Source organism: Equus przewalskii, chromosome 20, assembly GCF_037783145.1.
Source record: "Equus przewalskii isolate Varuska chromosome 20, EquPr2, whole genome shotgun sequence".
NCBI lineage: Eukaryota > Metazoa > Chordata > Mammalia > Perissodactyla > Equidae > Equus > Equus przewalskii.
Window position 1 is genome coordinate 6507339 of NC_091850.1, and position 13374 is coordinate 6520712.

Consider the following 13374-nt stretch of genomic DNA (forward strand, 5'->3'; position numbering starts at 1 on the left):
AAAATGAGATGGCTTAGATCATCAGTAGAGGGGCCTGGATGTGAATTCAATTATATGACAGCTGCTAATGTTTAGAAAGGTCAAGAGCTTTAGAAAGAAACCAGAAAAATCTGGATTCTAATCCAAACTCTCTTTACAGGGTGTGTATTAAGCAAATTACATAGCCTGTCTGGGCCTGTTTCCTCATCTGTAAAATGGGATGCCACCACCATTTGGTCTGAGGATTGTGTTGGGATCAAATGAGATGGCAGATGAAAAGCACCTTGTCTAGTACTAAGTATACATATAGAAGGTAGACAGTAAATGTTAGGTTGCCTCCTTCCTTCCTGATGGTTTCCATGTTTTTTAATTATGAGGGAGGAGATGGGAGGGGAGGAAAAGAAAGATGAAAGGACATAATGGTCATCCATGGAGCAAGGTGTGGGGAGAATTGAAGGAGGTGGTGTCACTTAGAAAGGACACCTCTTCCCAAGACTGTAGTGAAGACGGTAAATGTGGTGTGGTAACTGGTAAGTTCTGCAGGTAAGAAAGAAGGTTGGTAGAAAAGACAAGAAGGAGTTAAAGGAAGAATGGAAAAACGGAAGAACTTAATCTTGAAGAATGGAACATGTTTGTGTAAGTTAAAAAGAACTAACAAACATTCCACTTAACGAAAAGCAATCTGCAAAAACTCATACTTTTTTCCATAATATAGAGTTATATTCAGTAACATTTTGGAGACGGTATGTATGTGTTGATATGGGAAAAAACTTAGTCATAATCTTTTCATGCTAAATTTTTATTTCAATGTTATGCAACTGCATAAGTATAAATATTTGTTCAATATACAACAATTATGACATCCATAGGGAATTTCTTAGAGAAAATAAGACCGCAAACACTTTATTGCACAGATCCTAACAAACTTTTAAGCTGGTAAATCTACAGCTGGGAGTACTACCGAGGAGCACATCTTACAATCACAGGAGACGGACCAAGGAGAACACAGGAGAACTTCTACCAGCTGATTGGAGAGGTTTACAACAAACAGGTACTACATGAATGCAACCTCAGGTACTCTTTACTCATCCAAAATGCAAAAACATATTTGGCAAAAATGATAATACACTATACAAAATATACATAAAAATATCATTTGTAAACAAGCAGCTAGTTGTGCTTTAAAGGAAACTGGACAGTTAAAAAGCAAAGGCTGTAAACCATGAACTACCTCCCCGATAGACCTGTCTCGATGTCTGAGTGCAGAAGGATTGCGTTATGACAACCGCCAAACACAGATCCGAATTATAAATGCTGAGACCGCTTTTGAAACTCATTGAAGTTCTCGTAAAGTATTTGTTTCTTCTACAATTTCACAACATAGTAACGGGGAATGGCTAAAACTGCATGGGGAAAAAGGTGAGGGACAAGGAGACTCTTTCCTGTTTTGCCGTTGTCAACCTATCTTACAATGAAGGACAACCAGGCAGTAGATTAAATGATGCCTTTGTTTTTGGAGCGGAGTTTATAGCCTCGGTAAATGATTTACAATCCACAGGGCTGTAAGATGTTGCTGCGCTTAGATGAACAATTTTATAGCCTGAAGATACTAAGACATCTCCGAGGGGGTTAGGGTGCTAGATTAGTATTTAATGACAATTTTTTTCTCTTACAAAACAAAAAATCCTGCTATGGATCCCAAGCATCTTATAAATACTTATCTGTGTGTGTTTCTCTTAGTGCCTTAGTACTTATGTCAGCAAGTGCTGTCTTACAATAGAAAACAAGCCACCAGGAAAAACTGCAACAAAAAACAAACAAAAAACCCCCTCAGCACTAAAGTGATTTGACAAATTCTACATATCCCATGGTATACAAAATTTAAATAAGGCTTAGCAAAAGTAAAAAGGACAGTCACATTCAAGCACCAAATAGCTCCAACAAGTCTTTTTGTTACAAAAATGCTGCTCTTTATTAATACAGTATTTTTTTTTTGCATACAAATAAAGAGACCATGTTATGAAATGTATGGAGCTACTCGATGCATCAGAAAGGAATGTGAAACCCAGGAACTTGCTAAAAACAGCAAGCTTCATCTACAACATAAGGCCCCAGCTATGTATTAAAATGTATCTGATGTCCTGATTATTCCTTAATATATATGCTATGATGCCAAAATCCACCCCCCTTTTCCTCAAAAAAGCAAATTTAACATTTCTTCCAATGCCTGATGCTTATTACTCAACCTAAGTACTCGCAGACTTGTGTGCAGCCAGGAATTTTCCTTTTTGCTCAAAAGCAGGGCTGGTACAGAACTCCTACAAACTGTGTGCTTCTTGGACTAGTGACTCATAGCATAAAGGCCTGAGTTTAAGAGCATGAGAAGGAGGAAAAGCAAGAGAACAGAAACGCAGTCGACGTGTGTTCATAGCCCCCGCTCTGCCTAGGGTGAAGACCCGACGTACACACCACAGACAAGGACAACTAGCCTTTCAGACAGTTGGACCCAGGATCAAAATGTCCATTAGGATGACTATGAAATGAAAGCCGCTAGCTCCATTTTTCTGGCCATTCCTAATGGAGGAGGATTCCAAATGCAGCCATTAGAGTAATTCTTGCTTTAGATCTGGAAACATAGGTAGCCAGATACAGTACTATCAAAATCTCTGGTTAAAAAAACACATAAAAGTCACAATCTACGGTATTTAGGGCTTTCTTTCATCTTTAACTCTACGTAGACTGTTTTAACTTAGCAAAATGTAGCCTTGAAATATTCTCTTAAACCACAAACCAAAACATGTGGGTGGATGTGTTCACACATGAACATGGGCGCATCTCTACTTTTACATACATCCCGTTGTAACCCTTTTGCGTCATTACTACATCATAAGTGGTAAAGCAAAAACCTCATTTAAAAAAAAGCTGGAGTGAACAACGCAATCAGCAGCAAGGTATTACCTCCACATCCCAAACCAAACACGTTGCTAGATATTTACAGAGAAAATCTTTTTCCTCGACAACCCTCAACTGTAAAGGATTTTTTTTTTTGTACAAACACTCTCTGGTAACAGTTTTACCGGTTACAATCGGGAAGGCATTTGGAAGAAGTCCCCTCTCTCTTTCCCCCACTTCCTTCTCTCTCCCCTTCTCAGTGAGGCTCCAGGCTCGGCCTGGCAGACATGCCCACACAGTGCTGGTTTCACAAGGTAGTCAAGACTCAGTGACACACTCAGGTCGGGTCTCCCGGGTCCCCAGGGGCCCTGTGTCCTCACGAGGCCTTTTTCTGAGGGCTGCCCCGCCCACTCTCCTTGCCCCGCCTCTGCCGGACCACAGAGTCCTTCTCAGAGGGAAGGGCGACCGGGCGGTCAGCGGTGGGCGCTGGGCACAGCTTGGTCACCTCTCTGCCCACGGTCTGTTTCCTAGTCTGAGGAGGCTGGGCCGGGCCAGGCTCTTTCCCTTTGGTTTCTCCTATGGTGGCAGTTACTGAGAGGGCCCTGTCCTGGGGGCCGGCTCCCCCTGCCACATTTGGGTTGGGGTGGTGCCACTCCAGAGTGACGGTGGAGCTCCGGAAGGACGGCATGGAGTCGCTCTTGGTCATTTGGGTTCTGCCATCCCCCCCAGGCAGGGACTTCCTATGGTCCCTGTTGCTGGAGGCCTCGGGCTCGGCCGTGGCCCCGCTGGCCTTGGTGGCAGAGGCGTCGCCGCTGGTGGCGGAGGCCTCGCGGCCCGCGGGTCTGGCTTCAGCGGGGCCGGAGGAGGGGCTCAGAGACTTCTCCGCGGGGGCAGCAGAGCGGACAGCACTCTGCGCGGTGGCTGAGGCCGAGCGTTTCATGCCGCTGGGCTTGTCTGCCTCGCTCTGCGGCTTTTGGGGACCCAGCCCTTTCCGCTTGGCCTCTGGGGAGCCCTTGCCCGCTGCCGCCGGCCGCTCGGCGCCTCTGGGCCGGGCATCGCCGCCGGGAGCCGGGGGAAGGCGGCCCTCCAGCGCCGCGCCCGCCGCCTCCCAGCCCCTCAGGCCCTCGGCCTTCTTGTCCGCGGGCGGCGCCTGCGGACTCGGGCTCTTGTCCGTCTGTCTGCACAGAGGGGGGCAGTCTTTCACAGTGGATGGTTTGGGGTGCTTTGGAGACAGGTTCTGCTTTTCACTGACAGTGGGAGGTTTCTGGTCCACCGACTCACGAAGGCCCGGGGGTCCTTGCCGTGGCAGGTGCGCGGGCTTCTCCAGCATCTCGGGGGTGCGCCCACCACTGGCGGCTTTCAGCTTGTTGTCTAGAGGACCCCCTTCGGTGTGCAGTGGGGCTGACGACCCACTTGGTCCCTGGCTCACCGCATCGACGGCTGCGTGCCGGGAGCCTGGGAGGGCAGGGAGCGCACCCACCACATCCTTAGCGCTGCCCTTGCCCTCGCGGCTTGGGCCCACGAACGGCTGGGCGCCAGGCTCTTGTCCCGCCGCAGCCCCAGCGCTCGACTTCTGCGAGGAGAGGGGCCTGTCTGCGTGCTTAGACTTTGGCGGGCCCGGGTCAGGGCCAGGCCTGGGCTTGTGGGGGCTGCTTTCACTGTGCACAGCAGCAGGCTTGGGAGGGCCCTGCAGGCCCGGGCTGGGTTCTGCAGCACAGGGCTTGCTCCCGGGCTCTCTGCCTGAAGGGTGGCTTGGTGAATTGCAGTGCTGCCGAGCGACCAGGCTGGGCAGTTCTTTGGTGATCGGTGGGGGCTGAGAGCTACTGCTAAGATGCTTTTGTAGAGGCTGTTCTTTCCTTTCTGTTTCCTTGGGACTGTCTTTCTGCAAAGATGGGAAACCGGAGAGCTTTTCACTCTTCCCACTCCCAGTTCCGGGTGGCTGCAGAGACTGCCTCGCAGGGGGTGCTTCAAGCTTGGGTTCCATGCCACGTCTTCCCTTGCCCAGCTCCCTGTCCCAAGGAGTCCCCACTGAATACAAAGAGGAGTCCTCTCTGGCCAGGAGCCTCCCCTCCTCTCGGCCATCTTTGTGGATCGTTTTCCCACAAGGCTCCCACGTTTTCTCCATGGCCTGGGTCTGTGTGTAGAAATCTGGGTAGGCTCTGCTCACAGAGGGGAGATTTTTGGACTTGTCACTGGTCTTAGCATCTTCTGGAGGTTGCAGCTCCGCAGAGGGGTCTCTGCGGACATCAGCCCTTGCACTAGTCCACTCGCTTCTGGCTGTGGAAGGGCCCCTTTCAGACGATTCCCTCTGGCCCTGCTTCTCCCTCAAGGGGGCACCTTCGGGTGGGAGCGGGCTGTGCAGCCTGGGTGGGTCGGCGCCATGGAGGTTCTGCCCCAGGAAGGGGAGGAGTGTGGTGTCGGGGCTGTGGTCTTGGTGTTTGCTGGGGCCACCTTCTCTCCGCTGGGGACCACTTTCCGCAACTGTCATGGGGCTCCTGGCAGCATGAGAGACTTTCCTGTCCTGCTTTAGCTCTGGGTCAGGCAGAGAAGATGCTTGTGAGTTCTGGAGACCCCGACTGGGTGGTTGGAACCGAGGCTCGAGCAGGTAGGATTTATTCGTCTTGAAGTTGGCAGGGGAAGGCTCCCTCTGACTAGAAACTTCACCTCTCTTCCCGCCACTGCTGGGGAGCGCCGGTGGCAGAGATGGCCCCACGTCACTGCCCGGGCTGGGGCTCTGTGCGGGCTCTGGGGAAGGCAGCTCTGTCTTGGAGGCTTGAGGTCCAGACAGGAGAGCAATGTCCAAAGTGCCCTCAATTGGCTTCAGGCATGACACAGACCTACCTTCCAGCTTATACTCCGAGGGGCTTTTCCGGACAGGTGACTCAGGAGCAACTAGGCCCGGCTTCTCGGCTCCACTGTCCACCCGGCCAGCTAAGGCCTTGAGAGGGACAAAGGAGACAGCACTAAGCTGAGCTGCGTGGGCGCTACTGATGAACGCTCGGCTCTCGGAGGCTGGCAGGGGCTCCTGCTGCCCGCCCACTGGCCGGACGGGGTTTCCGAGCAGGCATTCATGGGTACTAGATGTCACCTTGGGCTTCAGCACACTGCAGAGGCTGTCATCTTTGTCTTCAAGTGACATTTTCTTTCGGAGGTAATCAATATTAGCCAGCTTGCTGTCTAACTTCTCACATCGGAGACACTCCTTGGCCTGGGGGGCCTTCTCCGTGTTGTCCCCCTTCCCAGAGGTGGACCTGTCAGTGGAGTGACAGAGACTGTCTTGGAGAGTACCAGGAGTGGAGGTTCGTTTGAAGTCACAGGTGCCCTGGCTGTGGTCCCCGGGTGCTGGGCCATAACCAGCTGCTGCCCCATCCGAGGTGATACCCTCACTGGCCCTCACACTGGCCTGCTTGTGGAGAGCATCTTTCAGCAGACTGCCCAGGGACTGGGTCTCCTGCATGGCTGCTTTGCTTTCAAAGTGATTTGACCTTTCTAAAGCCTTGGGATACATTTTCTTCTCCCTCTCTTCTAACCTAAAAGGAGACAGGTTTTCCAAATCACTACCAAGTCCGTGGGATTTCTGGTGGGCTTCTTGCTTCTCAGGGAAGCCGTCTGGTTTCTTCACCACCACCTTGGCCTTCAGCTTCTCTCGGTCCAGGTCGTCCACAGACTCCTGCCTTCCCAGCTTCCGGGAGACCGGGCGCTTCAGGCAGCCTTGCTCCACGGGCCGGGCCCGGCTGAGCGAAGGCGCGTCACACACGTTCTCCTCCAGGCTCTGCAAGGTCACCTCCCGCTGTGACTGCTCTCGCTGCACCTCCTCCTGGGTCACTTCTAGGCTGTGCTTGCGGGAACACAGGTGCTTCTTGTCACTGCCATAGGAGGGAGAGAGCTTCTCCTCCGACTGCACGCGCTTGAGCAGCGGGGACCGCGGGGGCTCTGCGCTCTTGGGCCGCACAATGTGCCTGACGATGGTGGGAGGGGAGTGCATTTTGCTAGGAAAGGCTTGAGAGATTTTGGAATTGCCCAGTGAGTGTCCCAACAGAGGCGATGGTGAGCGCTGCGGGGAGGTGGGCTGTGGCGTTGGAGAGGGTGTCCGGGCCAGCGGGGAGAGTGGGATGTTGCCGGCAGACTTGCGCCTGCCAGACCGGTATCGCTGCCCGCTGAGTTTGGGGGCCAGACCATGGAGAGTGCTGGGCCGGATGTGTCCTGACCCCGCTGGGGAATTGGGGGCACTGGAACTTGGGGAGCTGCTCTGGGAGGAGTTAGTACCTGTGGGTGGAAAACAGAACACTGTGAGCAATGGCCACCTTCCCTTTTCTTTCCATGCTTCCAGCCAAACTGTTTTAGGTAAGCTCAGGTAAAGGTTAGCAAATGGTCTCAGCATCTAACTCTAACGAATAAACACTTTTCAGATAAACCTCCCCTGCTCCAAGGTGGAATCCAACACTTGCTGTCTTTTTTTAATGGTCCGAAAAGCCATATTTTATGAGCTCCCTATAAATCCTGTTCTCTATCATTTTATCCTCAACCTGCTTCCTTAAGCTGGGAGAAGCCCCATGTCTTTCAGGATCTCAGGTGGTGACTTTGACCCCCTCTCAGCTCTCCCTGCCTTCTAGGCAGGCCTCTCACTCACCAGATGGGAAGTCGGGGGTGGAGCGATAGCTTGGCGTAGGGGATCGGGGAGACAAGCTGTGAGTGGGAGACCCCGGGAGGCTCTCCCCCGATGACAGGGATCGGTTCAGACAGGAGAAACTTCGGCTGGTGTGGAGTAAAGGAGAAGGCTGCTTGGCTAGTTTTTTGAAAAGGGATCTCCTCCTAGAGTGAAAACAGGAGAAAACCGATCAGATTGTACACTCAGAGCCACTCCTGCCTCCTGACAACCTCAGTGTATTGAGTTCACACCTCTGTGCCAGAAACAGTGGTATGATGGCACATCCCACTAAAGAGCGGCATCCCACCTTTATGTTAAAAACTTTTTTATGACTTAGAAAGGAAGAGTCTTTGATGTGCACAGTGGAAGCTCTCTTCTTTTAATTCCAAACACCTTAAAAAGAGCTGAGAAATTGGGAAAAATATGAAATATATTAAGTATACATTCATTTATTTACTTGTCAGGTTTATGAGGAAGCTGTTCTTTGCTTGAAGGCTTCTGAGTACACAGCCCCAGACACGCTGACACAATTTAATTAAAAGATAATACAAAGTAAAGCTCTGGAAGAAAAATCCTCATCTGGGATATGGAATTCCTTTAATTGTGATACATGGGCAGAGGCTTTCTCTATGGGGGCTGCTGGCTATGCCTATTCCAGGGTGGGCTCTTGAGTATTCCTAGCGACAATGTAAGCTGTGCATTCACGTAGAAAAAATGACAAAGGCGAACTGAAGCTTCTCATACCAGCAGGGCAGCAGACACCAAGCTGCAGCAGGAGCAAATGTGTATCTAATGCTGGACAAGCACATCTTAAAGCCAAAAGCACAGCTTCAGGCGGCTTAGAAGTGCAGGTGGCTGCAGAGTTCCTCTACCATCATGTGAGCCTGACTCACCCGTGTGAACTTAAGCAGGAAGTCCAACACTGCCACCCCCGAAACCGTGCGTTCTGTATGACTTAGGGCACAGTCCAAACACACAGTGCACACAGACACACACACCTCCCAAAGAAGGATCTCAGAATTTGTGTGTGTCATTTTAATCAAAGTAATAAGTGTACTTGGGTTAAAAAGTCAAATAGTTTTACAAACTTATAATGAAAAATAGCAACTCCCTACTCTGCCATTTGCCCACCTCGCAGAGAAACACTTCCTACTGTTTCTTCTCCCACTTGTCTGCATATTCCTAAGTAACATGCCTTATACCGTTTTTTAGCTTTTCAGTTTTAGAAATTATCTGTTGATTTCGTACCACAGAAGATGAAAATTAAGCTCTTATATCACCTGCTCCCACCTTCTGACCACATACACGTCCCCTTTTCTATCCTTCCCAACAAAGCTAAACTCAAATATTTGGTTAGAAACTGTTTTTTTTAAATTTTACATTATAAATATTGTTCACAGGTGGGCCAAGTAAAGCATAGTTTCATTTCCTTTCTTGTATAACTTTATCTTTCCTGGAATTAATAAGCATTCCTTTTTCATTTGCTTACTTTCCTACATTTCTATCATCAAAAGTGCTTTTAATGTGATCAGGTACACCAGATCCAAGTGGGTAAAGGAGGGGTGCTGTGGCATCATGCTGGAAGTACATCCAGACAGTTGCCTGGCAAGAAATGTCCCCATCAGAAGCACAACCACATCTTGCCTGTGTCTGCACAGAGTACAAAAAGGTACCATGCTTCCCAGAGCAAACGTGGAACTGGGTCAGATTTTCAGTCAGTAAAACAAAGCCCAGAAAAGCCCTTTTATTTCTAGGATTATTTGGTTTACAGATATAGCTATTTTAGAATATCTGGCATTTAAAAAATAGCAACTGTTTATTCTTACTTTTCGTGTGTGTGTGTGTGTGTGTGTGAGGAAGATTGGCTCCAAGCTAACATCTGTGCCATTCTTCCTCTATTTTATGTGGTTGGCCGCCGCAGCATGGCTTGATGAGCGGTGCCAGGTCCACACCCGGGATCCAAACCTGTGAAACCCTGGGCCACTGAAGCGGAGCATGTGAACTTAACCACTACACCACCAGGCCAGCCCTGACAACTGTTTGTTTTTAGATAATGTAAAGGACATTATTAAATGTAGATTTAATGCTGAAGACTGTCTGAAGGTTCAGTTCCTCAAATCTAACTCAACTGAAATGAAGTCTAGAGGCTCAAGAAACAGCAAAGGGCTTTTCATGGTCCTCATGCATGAGAAAAAGAAAATTCTACAATCTAACTATGTGAATCTTTTCACTATGAAAAATAATGCTATGAAGAATATGAACTTTAACGTGTATGTATATGTCAACCACAGTGTAAAATTTCTCACAGAGAAATGGATCTTTCTCATATTTGATTAAGTAAGGAGTAACCTTCCTCTGACATGGGTATATACCACACTCACAAAGAATACTGCTTTAACTAACCTTTCTAGGCTTTCTTTCTTCTTAGATTTCTTGCTCCGCCTCACCATCCGGCTCTTATAGCTGTTTCTCCTGGCTGGTCCCGTTTTGATTGACGTGTTTTCAAATGGAGTAGTAGTGATTGACACCTTATTTCCACTCTATAAACAAAACGGGATGGCATTAAAGGGAGATGCTATGATGAAACAAGATGAGAACAAAGAGGAGATTCAAAGACAATAAAGATCCATAAGGACATACATACTGAAGGCCTTCCATTTCTAAATAACCCTTAAGCAGGACAGTCCTGACGGAATACAACCTGGGGGTAGGCAAAATGTGAGGTTTCTTTAAGAGGGTGGGCTCCAGAGACCTGAGTTCAGTCCAGGCTGAGCAGGCTGCCCCTCCTCCCTCTGCCTTCACTGCTGTACTCTCTCACAGGAGAGGCACACCTCTCAGCGCTGCATGAGACAGGGCTGCTAAAGCCTTTCACACCAGGCATGACACATGGAAAGGGCTCCATAAATACTGTTCTCTTCATCCATATGTGTTAAGTATAACCGTGCCCAAGGGCTGCTTACTCTTGGTTGACTTTTTTTTTCTTTTTCCTCCTTTTTGTGTTTTCCCTTTGACCTAGAAATCATAAAGTAGCAAAATTGAATGCAACTTTCATTTTTAATTATTTTAAAAGGTTCCTTTTCTATCACCATAAAGCCTGTCAGCTTGCAGAGCTGGAAGTTTATACCAGCAAGTATGAAACAGCCTCTCTTTAACCAGGGCACACGTGGTGAGGTGATGCCTGCTGGGTTCTGTGCCCTTTCACTGGGTCCTGGGACAGGGGCTTGCTGGGCAGACCCCGGGGACGGATTTGAGAGTGGAGTCAGAAGGCAGCTGAGAGGTGCTGGGCCCGCCCAGGGCAGGCGGGCAGGACTGATCCCCTTCACTTTGGTACCAATGACCTCTTCTTGAATTTCTTAAAAACTAGGGAGAAACATGTCTTTTCAAAGTCACAGATGGCCCTAATTACCTTGAAAGACAAGAAGTCTAAGGAGAAGGGCCTTTTAAAAGGTCTATGCCTGCACCTAGCAAATCAGCTCTAAGTGGTCTTAAGTGAGAGGGAGCTAAGCACAGTGCTGACAGAGGACAGGAAAACAGGAACTGACTGTTTTAATGTTAATACCCAGTGTCCCATCCCCCACCACCCCCAATTTGGGAAGAAACACATGCCATTACAAGAAGAAAAGAGTAAAGCATAAACAAAAGAATAGAAATGACTGAGAAGCTTACCACCCAGCTCACACTGGTAATATTTCAGTATATTTCCTGCTGGTCTTTTTTCAGGCATGTATAAATTATGTACATATAGAGACATACTTTATAAGTAATCTTAATGTTAATTAATCTAATGTTTAGTTTTATGTTCCTTTTTCATTTCACGTTACATAACTTTGAAAAATTTTCCATTCATCATTGAGTATTCTCTAAGAACATAATTTTTATTGGCTGTATAATAATATTCCCTGAGATGGGTGAGCCAACAGTTAACTGTTTCCTTACTGCTATTGGTTTCTACTTTTTAAATCTTCTAAGAGTTGAAATAAATATCCTTATCTATAAATCATTATCCTAACCTTTGACATTTTCCTTAGATTATGTAATTAGACTCAAAATACTGAATCTAAAGGTATATCTGAACTCTTTAAAGACTCTTGGTACATACTGATATCCTATTTTCTAGAACCTTTATGTCAATTTATACTCTTGCCAGAAGCACATGAATACCTATCTCAACGCAGCCTTGTCAGAACTGAATATTAACATTAAACAAATTATCGATTTTGTAGAAAAAAGTTATATCAAGTTTCAATCTTCATTCTTGGACAATTAACAGGCTGGATGTTGTTTCATTTATTTTGGTCATTTGTGTTTCTTTAAGGAACGATTTGTCCACGTCTTATATCCAATTTAGAATCGGAAAGTCTTCGTATTTTCTTATTGATTTTAGAGTTCTTTATATAATTAAGAGCAAACAATGCCTTACCTAAGGTCATAATTGTAAAAAAAATATTTTAGGGAAATTGGGTTTGAACTTGAACAAGAAAAAAAATATTACTTTCATTCTAAAAGAATAAATTAAATGTTCTATATGCAAATACCAAAACTTAAAAAAAAAACAAAACCTTTATCTGATAGTAGAGATTGACATTCTATTTATTCTTCAAACAGAAAATTCAGCTTATGAAACGTCTACCAATGAAGGTTGTTTGAAATGGTGTCTTCTCTTTATGAATTGAGTGAGACCATGCTAAAAGTCTAGTTTTTCCTATATGCCTTAGGTGAAGGAAAAGGGCAACAGATGTGGGTGGAGTGCATCTTTCACTGAAGGTTTTTCAATGCTTTTCCACATTCCTACACAGCGTGGACACACAGAACCATTATAATGATCACGGGGGGCGGCTCTTGCGCACGCGCCCTGAGCCTGAATCCAGTCCTACCCTTTCCTAAGACAACTCAGCACCGACTTTCACATCTTTATCTATAAGAGGCTAACAATGCCACCTGGCATTTTAAAAGCACATTTTGAATATTATTTTTCACATATATTATTTTACTTTATTTTTACAATCAAGTGGTGAAGGTTGTTTTTTCCACAACCTTATGACATATATAGGGAAGGGATTATCTTTGCATTCTAGATAAGGAAGACGGATTCAGAGGCACTGAGATTCTTCTTTCCTAAGGTTGCAGAGCCCGATGGAAGACCCCAAACCTGGCTCTCCTGGCTCTCCCACCAGTGCTCACTCCCATGGGCAGGGCAGGCCCTGATCCTCTCCACTCTCTTGTTCCAGCAGAGTACATAGCTTGTATCTGGTGAGTGGTGGTGAGGGTACCAGGCACTGGATTGACAGGCAGAACAATCATAGCATCAGATTGTCCAGAACACATAATAATATCATAAACATTGTATAAACTGCGTATAATATAAATGCTGAACACTTCTCACCAGAAAACAGTTACGCCCAGGGCTTGCTAAATCAGAGCACGTCACTAGGCTCTGTACAAATGTCCCTTCCCCTATAAAAATCAGACCCAATTTTCTCGTTCCTACACATGGCTGTGGCAGAGGACAGTTCACTCGACTTATGGAAATACGCCAAGAGATAACTTCCCTAAGGGAAATACACGAAAGATGTTGTGTGCAAATATTTGGTTAGAAACATCAATAAACATGGAAATGGTAAATGACTGGAAAAATAACTTTATAGAGAATAGGTGAGAAATACGAAGCCTGCCACCTGGTGGATCCTTCAGCTACAGCAAGTGCTGCCTGAACTTGCTGCCAGGCGGCTCACTGGGTCGCTTCATCCTCAATAAATTCTTTTGGAGAACGAGCAACCTCTCATCAGAGAAATTCTGTGCCACTTGTTTAAAAAATAACAACAAAAAATGGGGCCTGCAGTCTGTTAAATGTTCAG

At 46.9% G+C, this 13374-nt stretch overlaps 1 protein-coding gene across 19 annotated transcripts in view; it reads right to left on the reverse strand.

The window, feature by feature from the left end:
- Window positions 1-762: 762 nt before the first annotated feature.
- MAST4 (microtubule associated serine/threonine kinase family member 4) overlaps window positions 763-13374 on the reverse strand; it is a 576955-nt gene continuing 564343 nt past the window's right edge. For all 19 annotated transcript variants that reach the window (XM_070586853.1, XM_070586850.1, XM_070586852.1 and 16 more), the window contains 3 exons: window positions 9923-10059; window positions 7502-7683; window positions 763-7137 (listed from right to left, as the gene is read on the reverse strand). In XM_070586853.1, coding sequence (XP_070442954.1) covers window positions 3248-7137; window positions 7502-7683; window positions 9923-10059 — 4209 coding nt within the window. In that variant the 3' untranslated portion in view covers window positions 763-3247. The remainder of the gene's footprint in view (window positions 7138-7501; window positions 7684-9922; window positions 10060-13374) is intronic.